This window comes from Camellia sinensis, chromosome 5, assembly GCF_055761805.1.
Source record: "Camellia sinensis isolate YWXY chromosome 5, ASM5576180v1, whole genome shotgun sequence".
NCBI classification, from domain to species: Eukaryota; Viridiplantae; Streptophyta; class Magnoliopsida; order Ericales; family Theaceae; genus Camellia; species Camellia sinensis.
This window is the reverse complement of record NC_138965.1, coordinates 120,872,372-120,886,607: the sequence shown is the minus strand read 5'-3', so window position 1 is coordinate 120,886,607 and position 14,236 is coordinate 120,872,372. Positions and strand designations below refer to the sequence as shown.

Below are 14,236 nucleotides of genomic sequence, written 5' to 3'. Positions count from 1 at the left end.
TGGCACTAGAACATCAAATTGAAACTTTGAAATGATTTGGATTTCATGCATGTCTTGGTTGTAGCATGTTCATGAAAAATTGGTTTGAAATTGAGTTGTTTGAAACACCCTTGGGCTTTGATTTTACAATTGAGCTTTGAAATCATGTTAAACTATGAGTTTTGGGATGTTTTTTAGAAAATTGGCTCAAGAGGATTGAAATTTATGTCTTAAAACTTGGTTTTGAGCTTGAGGTTCAAATTTGGAATTTCCAGAATTTGGACTCATGCTCGAGCGGGGTTACTGGCGCTCGAGCGTGAAATTCGTGCTCCTAGTACTTTGCACTGTTTTGATGTCCGCTCGAGCGGAATAATTGACGCTCAAGCGGGACATTGTGTCTCATGCTCGAGCGGGTGTCGAGCGCCCAATCGAGCGTGATTTTCACCTATCCAGCACTTTTGACTGTTTTGCATAACGCTCGAGCGGGTAAGTCTACGCTCGAGCGGATACCTTTGTCTGCATGTACGCTCTAGCAGGACCTCTGTTTTCTGAAAATTTTGAAAATGTTTTCTGAATGCATCTTTGCATCCTCATCTCATCTTAGGCATTCTTAGGCCTAGTTTAAGGCATCTTAATGAGGATATAGATGTAGAACCACACCGAGGCAAATTAGGGATTAAGTTGTTATCTTTTCCAACTGTGTAGCTTAGTGTGTGTTCAATCTGTAAACTGTGTAGGGTTAGCAACTGGGGACGCGCTCTAGCTTTACTGTAGCCCAGAACTCTGTGAGTAACAACTGTGTAAAGATATGTTCAAAATGATTATCTTCTGAACAATTGAACTGTACTGCTTTCTGAACTGATACTGTTAATTGAATGAATATATGTCCCATATTCTGAACTGTACTGTGGCATCATTAGCAACTACTGTTACTGTTACTGCTACAGAGATCTCTGTCGGTTCCCTTGTTAGAACCACTACTGTTTACTGATCGATGGCTATCATTTACTGTTCGGTCTTTTAAGACCTACTGTTTACTGTACTGTTATGCTAATGGATGTACCACATATGACTGTACTGACTGAACGACTGAAATACTGATTTAATGAACTGTTTTCATTACTGTAAGGACATTCATTCTTAACCTTTTTACACATTACGTTATTCACTGGGCTTTAGCTCACTGTTCATATATATATATAGGTGTACAGGCACCAGACCGTGGCTAGAAACGTCGGGGTAAACTCCAGTTTTGTCAAGCGAACCACTGTGCCTCACTGTGAGGTTCCGAGCCTGTCAAGTTATGGCTTAGGGGTGTTTTAATTTTCCCGTCTGTCTCTGCATCTGTTTTGTATAACTGTATAGACTGTTACCATACTGTTTAATAGGGATTAGGTCCCTGAACCGAATGATTGTATATATGTACATACTGTTTGTCACTGACTACATATATGTATGAAAAAGTCTTTTTGGCATACAGACTGTCACAGCTCATTGGACATTGTTTATTTATTGTATTGGCTTCCGCTAGCCCCTGTACTCTGTATTACTGTTAAGCAGGCCTTCGGTAATCTTGGATTACTGGCCGGTTACGGTGCTAAACCCATAGGGGCGGGTTTGGGTCATGACAGCTAACACTTGAAAATGACATCTACAAAAATATGAAGCCAAATCTCAATCAGTTAGAGATTGTCTCAATATGCAAAATAGATAGAGGAACATGGAGTACAATGTACTTATCAACATGGTATGACTAGGCAAACTTGTATCACATACAATTTTGGAATGTGTTAAAGCACTTATAATTACATAAATGGAAACTAGAAGATAATTGCACATAGCACCCATAGATTATAGTATGCTAACATACAGTACTATTCACTCCACATACAAATTGCCACAAGAATCCTAAGATTTATTAATAACTTGAAATCAAAATACATATAGTCTAACACTAGCCAATTACTGATGGGCAATCAAGGATGTTCACAAGGGCAGAACTGAACATAGGTGGCAGTTTTATAGAATCCAGCTTGCCTCCTAAACATGTTTATACAAGTGTGTTTGTGCTTAAGCACAAGGTTCTATTGGAAACATCTATCGATATCAACACATGCCTCCAAACTCCCTACCAAAATAGATAAACTCATTGTTCTACAAAGTATCAAGTTCTCCAATCGTTCACAGCTGTACTGCATTAACTTAGGAGATGGTAGCATCAGGGATATGCAGTCCTATCTTCACTAAGCAAAAGGAGCAAGAATAAACTCCAATATACCAATTTAAATAATCAAGGGCAGAAATGGCAAACCAATTCAAGAACACTGAAATACAAGGCAAAGATAACCATGTAAGTAATTGATGTTCTATGCCTCCTTTCTAGATCTTTTCCAAGATAGCTGAAATTATTTTTTTAGAACAATAGTTTTTCTATTCAAAGATATGTTAAAAAGTGCAAATTGGTAAAAGCACTAGCTCATTCCAGGAAAAGTCAGCACACTAGTCATTGGTGGATAAGCAGCTGTCCTTATCTTTGCTCAAAAGTCTGAAAATATGATCTGGATAAAGAGTCACTCTAAATAGCTACACCACTCTAAATAGCTATCTATTAAGTAAACAATCTTTAGCACCTAGTTATTCCAGTAATACTTAATCAAGAAAATTGTTTTACTTATTGAGATTAGGAGCTCAAGAAGATTAACACATTCATGCACTAAGCCCTAGCTTTGGACTGGAATTGCAATAACATCTTCAAGGGTCATTGTTTGCAAATGTTTGGTGTTGTTTTTCATATTCTTCTGTCAAATTATGTTGTATAGTAATTGAATTAAAGTCTTTTTGATTCCCTATAGACTTCAGAGGAGGATTCAGACTTGAATTCTAGTTACATGGTTTTATTTATTTACTTAGGTTAGTAATTTTATTCATTAAAAGGAGCAAAATAAAGTGTGAACCATGCAGATGGGAAGAACACATGAGCTCCTCCAAAGCTAGCCCCCTTTAGAGCTTAAGTCTTCTTAAAAATTTACAAATTAGGAAATTTTTTTTAGCACCACCAAAACTGGAATGAGTTGAGTATGACATTTTTCTAATTGAGGAATCCTTATCTCTAGCTCCTTATCAATATCCCCAGATATCAGGCATTTACAAAAAAAAATTATATACATTTATCCTCAATTACCTAACAATTCATAGGGCATTATTTGTCACAGCCTAATAGTTAACCTTAAAACAGATTTTTCAGCACAAATTTCAGCTAATACAACAGCTACAAATTTCAGCACCCTTATAAACCTAGTATCATCAGTCACAGTGCCCACCACTACAGCCAATTCAATGTAAAATTCAGGCAAATCAAAATCAAAATCAAAATCCAAATCCTCCTAAACAGATCAATGTATAGTCAAAGTCACAAAAATCTCAACAAATCAACGCATATATATATATATATATATAGAGAGAGAGAGAGAGAGATATGACCAATCGAGAAAACAAATCTGTCCAAAACAAACACGGAGTTGAGAGAAGCGAGTCCGGTGGGAAGACAGAAAGCAAGTCTGGCAGGAAGATGGATAGCAATTCAGTCTTCAGGAGTATCTGGAAGACGAAGAGAGACTCGGTCGTTGTGAGTTTCTCAATCGTCGTCTCGATCGTGTCTCACCTAATGCTTTGTAGCACTGATGCGTTGATTTGTTGAGATTTTTGTGACTTTGACTATACATTGATCTGTTTAGGAGGATTTTAATTTTGATTTGCCCGAATTTTACAATGGATTAGCTGTAGTAATGGGCACTGTGACTGATGCTACTAGGGTTTATAAGGGTGCTGAAATTTATAGCTGTTGTATTAGTTGAAATTTGTGCTGAAAAATCTGTTTTAAGGTTAACTATTAGGCTGTGACAGATAATGCCCTATGAATTGTTAGGTAATTAAGGATAAATGTATATATTTTTTTTGTAAATGCATGAAATTTGGGGATATTGATAATAGAGATAAGGATTCCTCAATTAGAAAAATGTCATACTCAACTCATTCCAATTTTGGTGGTGCTAAAAAATTTTTCCTAGGTTGCAGATTTTTAAAGAGACTTAAGCTCTAAAAAGGGCTAGCTTTTAAGGAGCTCTTGTGTTCTTCCCATCTGCATGGTTCACACTTTCTTTTGCTCCTTTTAATGAATAAAATAACTAACCTAAGTAAATAAATAAAACCATTTAACTGGAATTCAAGTCTGAATCCTTCTCTCAAGTCTATAGGGAATCAAGAAGGCTTTAATTCAATTACTATACAACATAATTTGACAGAAGAATATGAAAAACAACACCAAGCATTTGCAAACAATGACCCTTGAAGATGTTATTGCAATTCCAGTCCACAGCTAAAGCTCAGTGCATGAATGTGTTAATCTTCTTGAGCTTCTAATCTCAATAAGTAAAACAATTTTCTTGATTCAGTATTACTGGAATAACTAGGTGCTAAACATTGTTTACTTAATAGATAGTTATTTAGAGTGGTGTAGTTATTTAGAGTGACTCTTTATCCAGATCATATTTTCAGACTTTTGAGCAAAGAAAAGGACAGCTACTTATCCACCAGTGACTAGTGTGCTGACTTTTCTTGGAATGAGCTAGTGCTTTACCAATTTGCACTTTTTAACATATCTTTGAATAGAAAAACTATTGTTCTAAAAAAACAATTTTAGCTATCTTGGAAAAGATCTAGAAATGAGGCATAGAACATCAATTACTTACATGGCTATCTTTGCCCTGTGTTTCAGTGTTCTTGAATTGGTTTGCCATTTCTGCCCTTGATTATTTAAATTGGTATATTGGAGTTTATTCTTGCTCCTTTTGCTAAGTGAAGATAGGACTGCATATCCCTGATACTACCATCTCCTAAGTTAATGCAGTATAGCTGTAAACGCTTGGAGAACTTGATACTTTGTAGAAAAATGAGCTTATCTATTTTGGTAGGGAGTTTGGAGGCATGTGTTGATATCGATAGATGTTGCCAATAAAACCTTGTGCTTGCCACCTATGTTCAGTTCTGCCCTTGTGAACATCCTTGATTGCCCATCAGTAATTGGCTAGTGTTAGACTATATGTATTTTGATTTCAAGTTATTAATAAATCTTAGGATTTTGGTGGAAATTTGTATATAGAGTGAGTAGTACTGTATGATAGCATACTATAATCTATGGGTACCGTGTGCACTTATCTTCCAATTTCCATTTATGTGATTATAAGTGCTTTAATACATTCCAAGATTGTATTTGATACAAGTCTACCTAGTCATACCATGTTGATAAGCACATTGTACTCCATGTTCCTCTATCTGTTTTGCATATTGAGACAATCTCTAACTGATTGAGATTTGGCTTCATATTTTTGTAGATGCCAACTTTAAGTGTTAGCGGCAGTACCTCAGATCATTTGACATATTTGAACAAAAATTGTCCTAATTGTCGAAAAAAAGCAATTATTCGAATTTCTGAGACGGAGCAAACAAAAACAAGTTATTTTATTGTTGTCATGATTGCAGTGCTTTTCTTGGATGGTGCTTGCCAACAAATTTACATTCTAGACATGAAGGACAAGTGCAAATGGACAATATAGCAACTATCACCGAACAACTTCGAAGTATGGGCGAACACCTTCGATTTCAAAGCAAACAACTTCAATTTTAGAGCGCGTAGATGCAAAAATTGCAGACAGATATAAATCGAAGTTGGTGTTGTATTTATGGGATCTTCCTCTTCCTTGTAATTGGTGTTGTATTAGTTTTGAAGATGTAATAATTTATATGAAAGTTAGAAGTTGAAATAGATAATATGTATGAAGATTTATGATATATGATAGTTATTTTTGAGAAGCATGAAGATGTAATCTGTTATCTGTTTGTCTGTTTGAAGAATGATTGAACACAGGTTATTATACGTTTGTTTGTTTCAAGAATGATTGAACACAGGTTGTTATATGTTTGATTGAACACAGTTTGTTATATGTTTGTTTGTTTGAAGAATTTTTGGACACAGGTTGATATATGTTTGTTTTTTTCAAGAATGTTTGCACACAGGTTGTTATATGTTTATTTGTTTGAAGAATGATTGAACACAGGTTGAAGACAGCTTTTTCAACATAGATTGTGAACACATAATTTTTAACACAGATTTCTGGATAGATATTTTGAACATAGTTTTTTTAACACAGTTTTTGAAGACAGATTTTTGGACACAAGTTTTTGAACACAGATTATTGGACACAGGTTTTTCAACATAGATTTTGAAGACAGGTTTTTCAACACAGGTTTTTCAACATAGTTTTTGAAGACAGATTTTTGGACATAAGTTTTTGAATACGGGTTTTTCAACATAGATTTTTTAATAGAAATTTTGAACATAGCTTTTTGAGCACAGATTTTTTCACATAGGTTTTTTAACACAGTTTTTGAAGTAAGATTTTTGGACACAGGTTTTTGAAGAAAGTTTTTGAAAACAGATTTTTTAACACAAATATTTTGAACATAGCTTTTTCAACACAAATTTTTCCACACAGGTCTTTGAATACAGTTTTAGAAGACAGGTTTTTCAAGACTGCAAATATAACAACAAAGCAACATCAAATTTCTATAAATCTCATAAATTATGCTCTATCAAGTAACAAATAAAGATGCATTAAATTACTCCCACCACAAAATAAACTCCAAGTTAAAATTACAAGTTTCCAACTAACAAAAATGAGACTCATTTCAGTCCATGTGTACATTGAAGTCAACAAAAGAAGACGGTAGGGCTCCATAAATTTGATTCGCAGCACTCATGGATTGTTGAGTTTGCATCATGTCAATAACTCCCGGTGTGCCTCCAATACATTCCGATGGGGTAAAAGATGTGTTGACTCTATAAATCTGGGTTGGAGCAATCCTCAAACTTTGTCTTCTCATAATGTCCATACTTTCGGGTGTGCCTCCAATCGCATTTACCATTTCTCTCTATTCAATTACAATAACATGAAAAAAACAATTTACCATGTATTGTTGACAAATAAAATAAATCGATCGATGTAAATTCATATTATGTACATGTGCTGACACATACATACTAATTTGCATGCCAACCATACAAGGATAAAGCTCTCTACGTGCACTAGGTTGAGGTTGAGGTTAAGATTGAGCTTCAGCTCCATGCACCTTAGTACCCTATATTAACCAAGATGAATGAGTAGAGATCAACGATAAGCTCAATAGAGAGAAATTATACAATATTGAAAAATAAATAGAGACTACCATGAAATTTACCTTTGGTTTGTTATGTTTTGTTTTGCTTGCTTTCAACCGATTCACTATTTGATCTACTTTGGCGACCTTTTGTTTGGTAACTGTACGACCTTTTCGGCGAGCAACCGAAGGACTGAGCAACTTCGTATTACTGATTGCTTTTCTATTAATGCTCCGAATCAAGGAAGATGGTACATTATTAGTAATAGATAGCACATTACTAGTAGAAGCTGGTACATTACTCCCATCACCTTCATCATCTTTCATCACTCTTGCCTTCATTTCATCCAACTCACAGTCGATAATTTTGATTTTGCCTTCAGAGTTCCCAGCTACTTGTACAATGCCAATCAATTTTTTGTTCATCTTATCATAAACCATTGCATTGAAATCATCCACAAAGCCAGTGTATGTGGTTTTGATGCATGTGTACCTTCTATCCAAATCTTTTCTCCATCGTGGTAGAATGAATTTATTTGGATCCTCATTTATGCATCTTGCAATGAGCATAACGAGTGAGTGAGCTTATATGATACCCCTAAATTCAAACAAGCGACACATACATTGAACATCAACTTCAGTCGAATTATAATACACAATAAAGTCCACATGCTTCATCTTCCCAAAACTACCACGGCTTCCTTCACAAAGTATGTGCAAATTGAACCCTCCTCTTTCACAAGACATGACTGACAATAAAGTAGTCTCTTCATCTCTGCTTGCACTTCTTTGAATTTTGCATTGGTGTAGGCATCTTGAAATTGTTTTTCAAAACCATACACAGTTAGGCAATCAAACACTTTTTGTCGAAACTTGAAGTTAGCTTTCTTTTCTTTCTCTACCTCATTTCTGAAGGCATTTTCATATTGTTCAACAAATTGCTTTAATGTAGTCTTCGGGTTGACATATCTATCAAAAAAGGTATTCATGCTCTCACTTCATTGTGTAGTTGACATGTCAGGCCAAAAAATGTCTTTCACATAAAACGGAACCCATCGATGTCGCTCATCATATAATACTCCCAACCATTGATTCTCATAAAGATTAAATTTTGCAATCATCTATTTCCATCTCATCTCAAATTCATCTTTTGTGAAAGTGTCATACACTGCATTTTGTAAAGCCAACTTCATAGATTCATATTGGGAATAGCCTTTCACTTTCTCCGAAATTTTCTTCATTATATGCCATAAACACCATCGATGTCGAGTATTTGGGAAGACAATTTCTATAGCATTTTGCATAGCTTTGCATTGATCAGTTATTATAGCTTTTGGAGGACAATTTGACATACAATTTAACCATGATTTGAATAACCAAACAAATATATCAATGTCTTCACTAGATAACAACCGACAACCAAGCAAAATCAACTGTCCATGGTGGTTAACTCCTACACACGGAGCAAATGTCATATTATATTTGTTAGTAAGATAAGTTGTGTCAAACGAAACAATATTTCCAAATTCTTCATAAGCCGCCCGATTCATTACATCTACCCAAAACAAGTTTCTAATGCGAAAATCAGTATCAACATCAATCATGTAATAGAAACTCGAATTATGAGCGTGCATCCTCAAAAAATATTTTTGAAGTGCATCGGCATCTCTTTCTCCAAGCCTCAATCTTTTTGCACTGTCAATGTAATTCCTTGTATCTCGCTCATCAAATGTTAATGACTCATAACCTCCAGCTTCAACAACCATTGAGTTATAATTCCTAGACACCCCAATCCCTGCTTGATCATTAATTTTAATCTTCGCTTCACAGGAGTAAGAATTTTCTTATTCATTGCAAAATGACGTGAGTCGGTGGGAATCAAGTCATGATTATGGTCAAAGTTAATTGTGGTTAACATAAACCTCATATTCTTTTGTAAGATCGCTCGTACCCTTGCTTTGCAATCAATTTTTGCGGACAGAGATGGCTTTAGAGGGTTTACTTTTGATTTTTTGGTTCTCTTTCCCGATCGAGAACATTCAATCCCAAAATATCTTAATTCCCCATCATCGCCACAAACTTGTGTTTTATAAGCTATGAAAAATCCAACATGTTTAGCATATTTAGCATAAAATGTGTACACTTCTTACTTTGAGCTAAAACACATACCCCTCATAGGTTCCTCAACTTCTTCACTCATTTAATAAAAGATTCTCACCACTATTTGAATCAATCTCCATTTCTACTCATTCAAAAATTACAGTCCAATATTCATCAACAATGCAAGTCTAAAAACAAAATGACTTTTGCTTTTGAAAAGCAATTTTTTTGGTATTAAAAAACAGCTCTGGAGTACCCTTTCAATATATATATATTTTTTCTTCTAAAAATTAATTAATGATGCAAGCTCTGGTATTTCAATTTGATTACAATTTCCAAACAAAAAAAAAAGATTGAAAAACATAAGTTTCCAAACAAATTGCAAAACAAAATAACAGATTGACTTTCCAAAAAACAGATTGAGCTCTGACGTACTCAAAATCTATGTTGAAAATGTGTTCAAAAATATGTGTTGCACATCTGTGTTCAAAATCTATTTCAACTTTGTTTGTTCCAAATAATGACTTTTGGTATTAAAAATCTATTTGAACACATATTTCCTATTGTGTATATATGTATATATATGTATGTATATATATATGTATAAGAACATTGAAACAGAGAAGACATAACATAGAGAGACAAACTGACCTAGAGGAGTGTGGAAGTCCAAGTCGGAGGAAGACGCCGGACGGTGGAGGAGAGTGACGTCGGACGACAATTCTACGGATTCAAAGCGAGAGAGGGAGGCAGCGAACGTCAGACAGTGGAGGATGAAGAAGATGCCGGACGGTGGAGGAGAGGGACGGCTAGAATAGATCTTGAAAATTGAGCATTAGAGCGGGAAGAATTAAATTATTATTATTATTATTTTGTACACAGTGCGTGAAACACACGCACCATATATGCAAATATTCTTCATCTTACCTTGTTGGCTGCCAGCTCCTTAGTGGTGCTTTTAGAGCTTTCGATTTAGTGCTCTAAATCGGAACTATGCACCTAGAAGAGTTGTGACGATGACTGCACCTCTTGTTGGCAGTAGGGTCTGCCACACTTGTCCGATTTCTTCAGATGATCAATTAGGCGTTTCTAAGCTCTTTCCTTTTAATTTTTGAGTTCCTCCTGTCTCTAAAATATTATCAAGCTATTTTTTTTTTCTTTTTTCCTGTGACATGACTCATGTCAATATGATCATCATAGCTTTAATTATATTAACTTTGATCTAATCCAATTAATAGCATCTATAAACAAATTTGATATAAATCAAGGACAGAATAATCCATAGGGAAAGGAATAAACGTCAACCCCTAAATTATTTTGATGAGAGTGAACAAAATATTTTGTTCATTAGACTAAATTGATACAATATTTAAAAAAAAAAAAAAAAGAGGGTAAAATTGATGTAAATGAAACTACAATGACTAAATTGATACAAGAGGGAAGCATTAAGAACTATAAGTATACTTTGCTGCTTGTTTAAAAGATAGCTACGGTTGAAATGTTGGAAGATTTAAACTTTTAGCTTATGTTTTTATCAGGACTTCTTTGGGAAGTTGGTTATTTTAGTTGACTATTTGACTTTTTGATTACTTTAGCCTGACTAAAATAGTTGTGTTTTGAAAATTGTTTGTTTTTTTTTTTTCGTAGTTGATTTGATAGTTGTGAAAGAAAAAGTAAAATGATTATAGATTGAATGCGATATTTTATTTTATTAACTATTTTAATCTATTTTGTCTTTTAGTAGACTATTTTAGCCTAATAAACAAACAAGATAATAAATCTCGCAAATTTAGCATAATTATACTAATGACCATTTTTAGAAAGATCAAAACATTTAAAACTAATACAAATGATGTGGGGATATAGGGCTAAACAATGTGCAAGATGTATTTTAATGTAAAAGATATGATAATATCGTCTCTTGATTTGTACGGTTAAGGAATTATTGATGAAAATAAGACTAAATATTATGTTAATTAAAATATTAAGAGAGACTAATGTATTTATGTTAAACTTGTGAGACTCAGACTTTGCTTGGGAATAAGTAATTTTAGTGGTTTTATTTAATTATTTTAGGAAGTGAAAAAAAGTTTGTGCTTGGAATGATGAATAGATTTTTTGTTGGATTTTGTGTATGGAAAAATGTGTTTGAATGATGATGACGCTCTTGAGTTCACTCTCCGAGTCTCAGAGTGGAACAAGGAGGTCTTTCGTAATATTTTTAAAAGGAAAAGACATTTACTGGCTAGGATTGAAAGCATCCAAAGAGCTTTGACCAATAACTTCTCTCATAATTTACAAATCTTAGAAAAGGACCTCATTAAGTAATATAATGTTACTCTATTCCAAGAGGAAATGCTTTGGTTTCAAAAATCTAGATCTAAGCAATATAATGTTACTCTGTTCCAAGAGTAAATGCTTTGGTTTCAAAAATCTAGATCTAAGCATATCTCCCTTAGAGATAGAAACACCTGGTATTTTTGTGTCTATAATCAACAAGAAAAGGAAAATTAAGATTAATGAGAAAGAAGTAATCAAAGCCATTATTTTAGATTACTTCTCTAATCTCTTCAAAAGAACTAATACTCAGATTCTTGATCATTGAAGAAATATTGCACCAACCTGTTTTCCATATCTAACCTTTAAATCTTGAGAGCTGTCAAGGATATTGGTGCCTTGGCATACAAGCTATATTCTATCAGAAATATTGCATCACTGTAGGTAAATCTATGTGTGACTTTGTTTTAAAATGCTTTCAAAATAATAAAGTGCCTGACAAAGTTAAGAGACCCTAATTGTGTTGATTCCCAAAATTGATAACCCTGAGAGTATCAAGTAGTTTAGACCCATAAGCCTCTGCAATGTCTCTTATAAGATCATCACTGAGCTTATTGTGGGTAGAATCAGACCTCTCCTGGATAATATTATTAGCCCAAATCAAAGTAGCTTCATCATTGGGAGAAACACCACTAATAATATCATTATCACACAAGAAATCATTCATACTTTGATAAACAAAAAAGGCAGAGGGGGTGGTATGATATTTAAAGTTGACCTGGAAAGGGCCTATGATAGACTATCTTGGGACTTTATTAAAGATACCTTGCATGAATTCAAACTCAATGACAATTGGATAGATCTGATTATGAGTTGTGTCACCAATAATCAATCTGCCATCCTCTGGAATGGTGAAATCATCGAGGGAATCTGTAATGAAAGAGGCCTTAGACAAGGAGACCCTCTCTTACCTTATATCTTTGTAGTTTGTATGGAAAGATTGTCTAATATGATAAACTCCAAAGTTAGTGAGGGCTCCTGGAAGGTATAAAAGCTTCAAGAAATAGCCCTTCTCTATCCCATCTTTTTTGGTTGATAACCTTATCCTGTTTGCCAGAACTGATCATACCAATTGTAAGTCCATCATGGAAGTTCTTAATGAATCTTGTGAGGTATCTGGGCAGAACGTCAATTGTCTGAAATCTAAACTTTTTGTTTCCCCCAACCTCCCTTGCAACAAAGCCAGGTCCTTAAAAAATATTTGGGATCCCCCATTCTTTACAAAAAAGTCAACAAAAACTTATTCAATGAGACTATTGAGAAATTAAAAGCTAGACTCTCAGGGTGGAAAACCAGAAATCTCTCCTTACACTCATCCAGTTAGTCATTTCTGCCATTCCCAGCTACAACATGCAAACCATGGAGCTCCTTAGGAAAGTTTGTGATGAGATTGACAAAATCAATAGAAATTTCCTATGGGGAGATACTGAAAATAGCAAAAAAGTCCATCTAGTCAATTGGGATAATGCGTGCAAGGGTAAAGAAGATGGAGGTCTTGGCATCAGAAAGGCCAGGGACCAAAACTTAGCCCTCCTCAACAAGCTTAGGGCGAACATCCCGAGTGATAGTAACAAATATGTTGCAAAGTGCTTCAATCCAAATATTTAAAAAATAATTCCTTTTTAAGCTAGACCCAAAAAAAGAAATCCTCGAACATCTGGAAAAGTATCTGTAAAAATAGAAACACTCTTAGGAAATGTATCAAGTGGAGAGTTGCTAATGATGAATCTATTTCATTTTGGAATGATTGGTGGTGTGGGAAGTAGCCTCTAGCCCAAACTTATAGCACCCCGCAGGTTAATGACTCAAATAACGTTAGCTTTATACTTGATGATGAGGGGAACTGGGACACTGATATCCTTGCTAATCTTATCAACCAACAAGACCTCCAAGATATCCTCAAGATTTATAGGCCTAGATATGTGACCTACACTGATGCTTCTTCCTAGATTGGGTCCTCGAATGGCAACTTCTCAGCTGCATTTGCCTATAAAATCATTACCAATCAGAAAAGAGATGACAAAGATTGGAAATGGATCTGGAAGACCAAAATTCCCCCAAAACTAAGATGTTTCCTCTGGCTTATTCTGAGAGAAAGATTGCTTACCAACCATTTGTGGCTTACGAGGAACATGGCAACTTCTGATCTGTGTCCTAGATATGGGCTATTTAGTGAGAATATAAGCCATCTCCTCAAGGATTGCCCCAAATCCAAAGAAGTATGGACTGAAATTATGAATTATAATTGGTGGGAGCAAGGATGTGGACAACCTTTGTTTGAATGGGTTACTTCCAACATGAGAAATAAAAGGCTATTTTTTGGTAACAAATGGTACCTCATTTTCGTTGTAACCCTTTGGCAGATTTGAAAGGATCGCAACAAAATGCTTTTTGAAAACTTGGCTAACCCCATTCAAACCAGTCTCAAGAACATAAGGAATTATGTTCAGGAGACTGATCAGGCTTTTTAATCCCCTCCCCACCCCAACCTAGATTAATTAATTGATGTATCCCATCTGCAGGTGAACTAAAATTTAATACAAATGGGTGCTCTAAAGGTGGCCTAGGACAAGCTAGTCATAGAGGATTACTGTGGGATAAAGCCGGA

General features: G+C 34.8%; 1 protein-coding gene across 17 annotated transcripts in view; it reads right to left on the bottom strand.

Annotated features, from left to right (window-relative positions):
- Positions 1-6,632: 6,632 nt before the first annotated feature.
- The window catches only part of LOC114295690 (cell division protein FtsY homolog, chloroplastic), a 165,080-nt gene continuing 157,476 nt past the window's right edge, over positions 6,633-14,236 (bottom strand). For 2 of the 17 annotated variants that reach the window (XM_082869680.1, XM_082869677.1), the window contains 2 exons: positions 7,073-7,173; positions 6,633-6,966 (listed from right to left, as the gene is read on the bottom strand). Coding sequence is in view for 4 of the 17 variants with exons in the window: in XM_082869677.1 (XP_082725803.1) it covers positions 7,138-7,173 (36 nt within the window). In the remaining 13 variants the exon portion in view is untranslated. The other 15 variants (XM_082869681.1, XM_082869678.1, XM_082869682.1 and 12 more) reach the window with 13 other exon arrangements.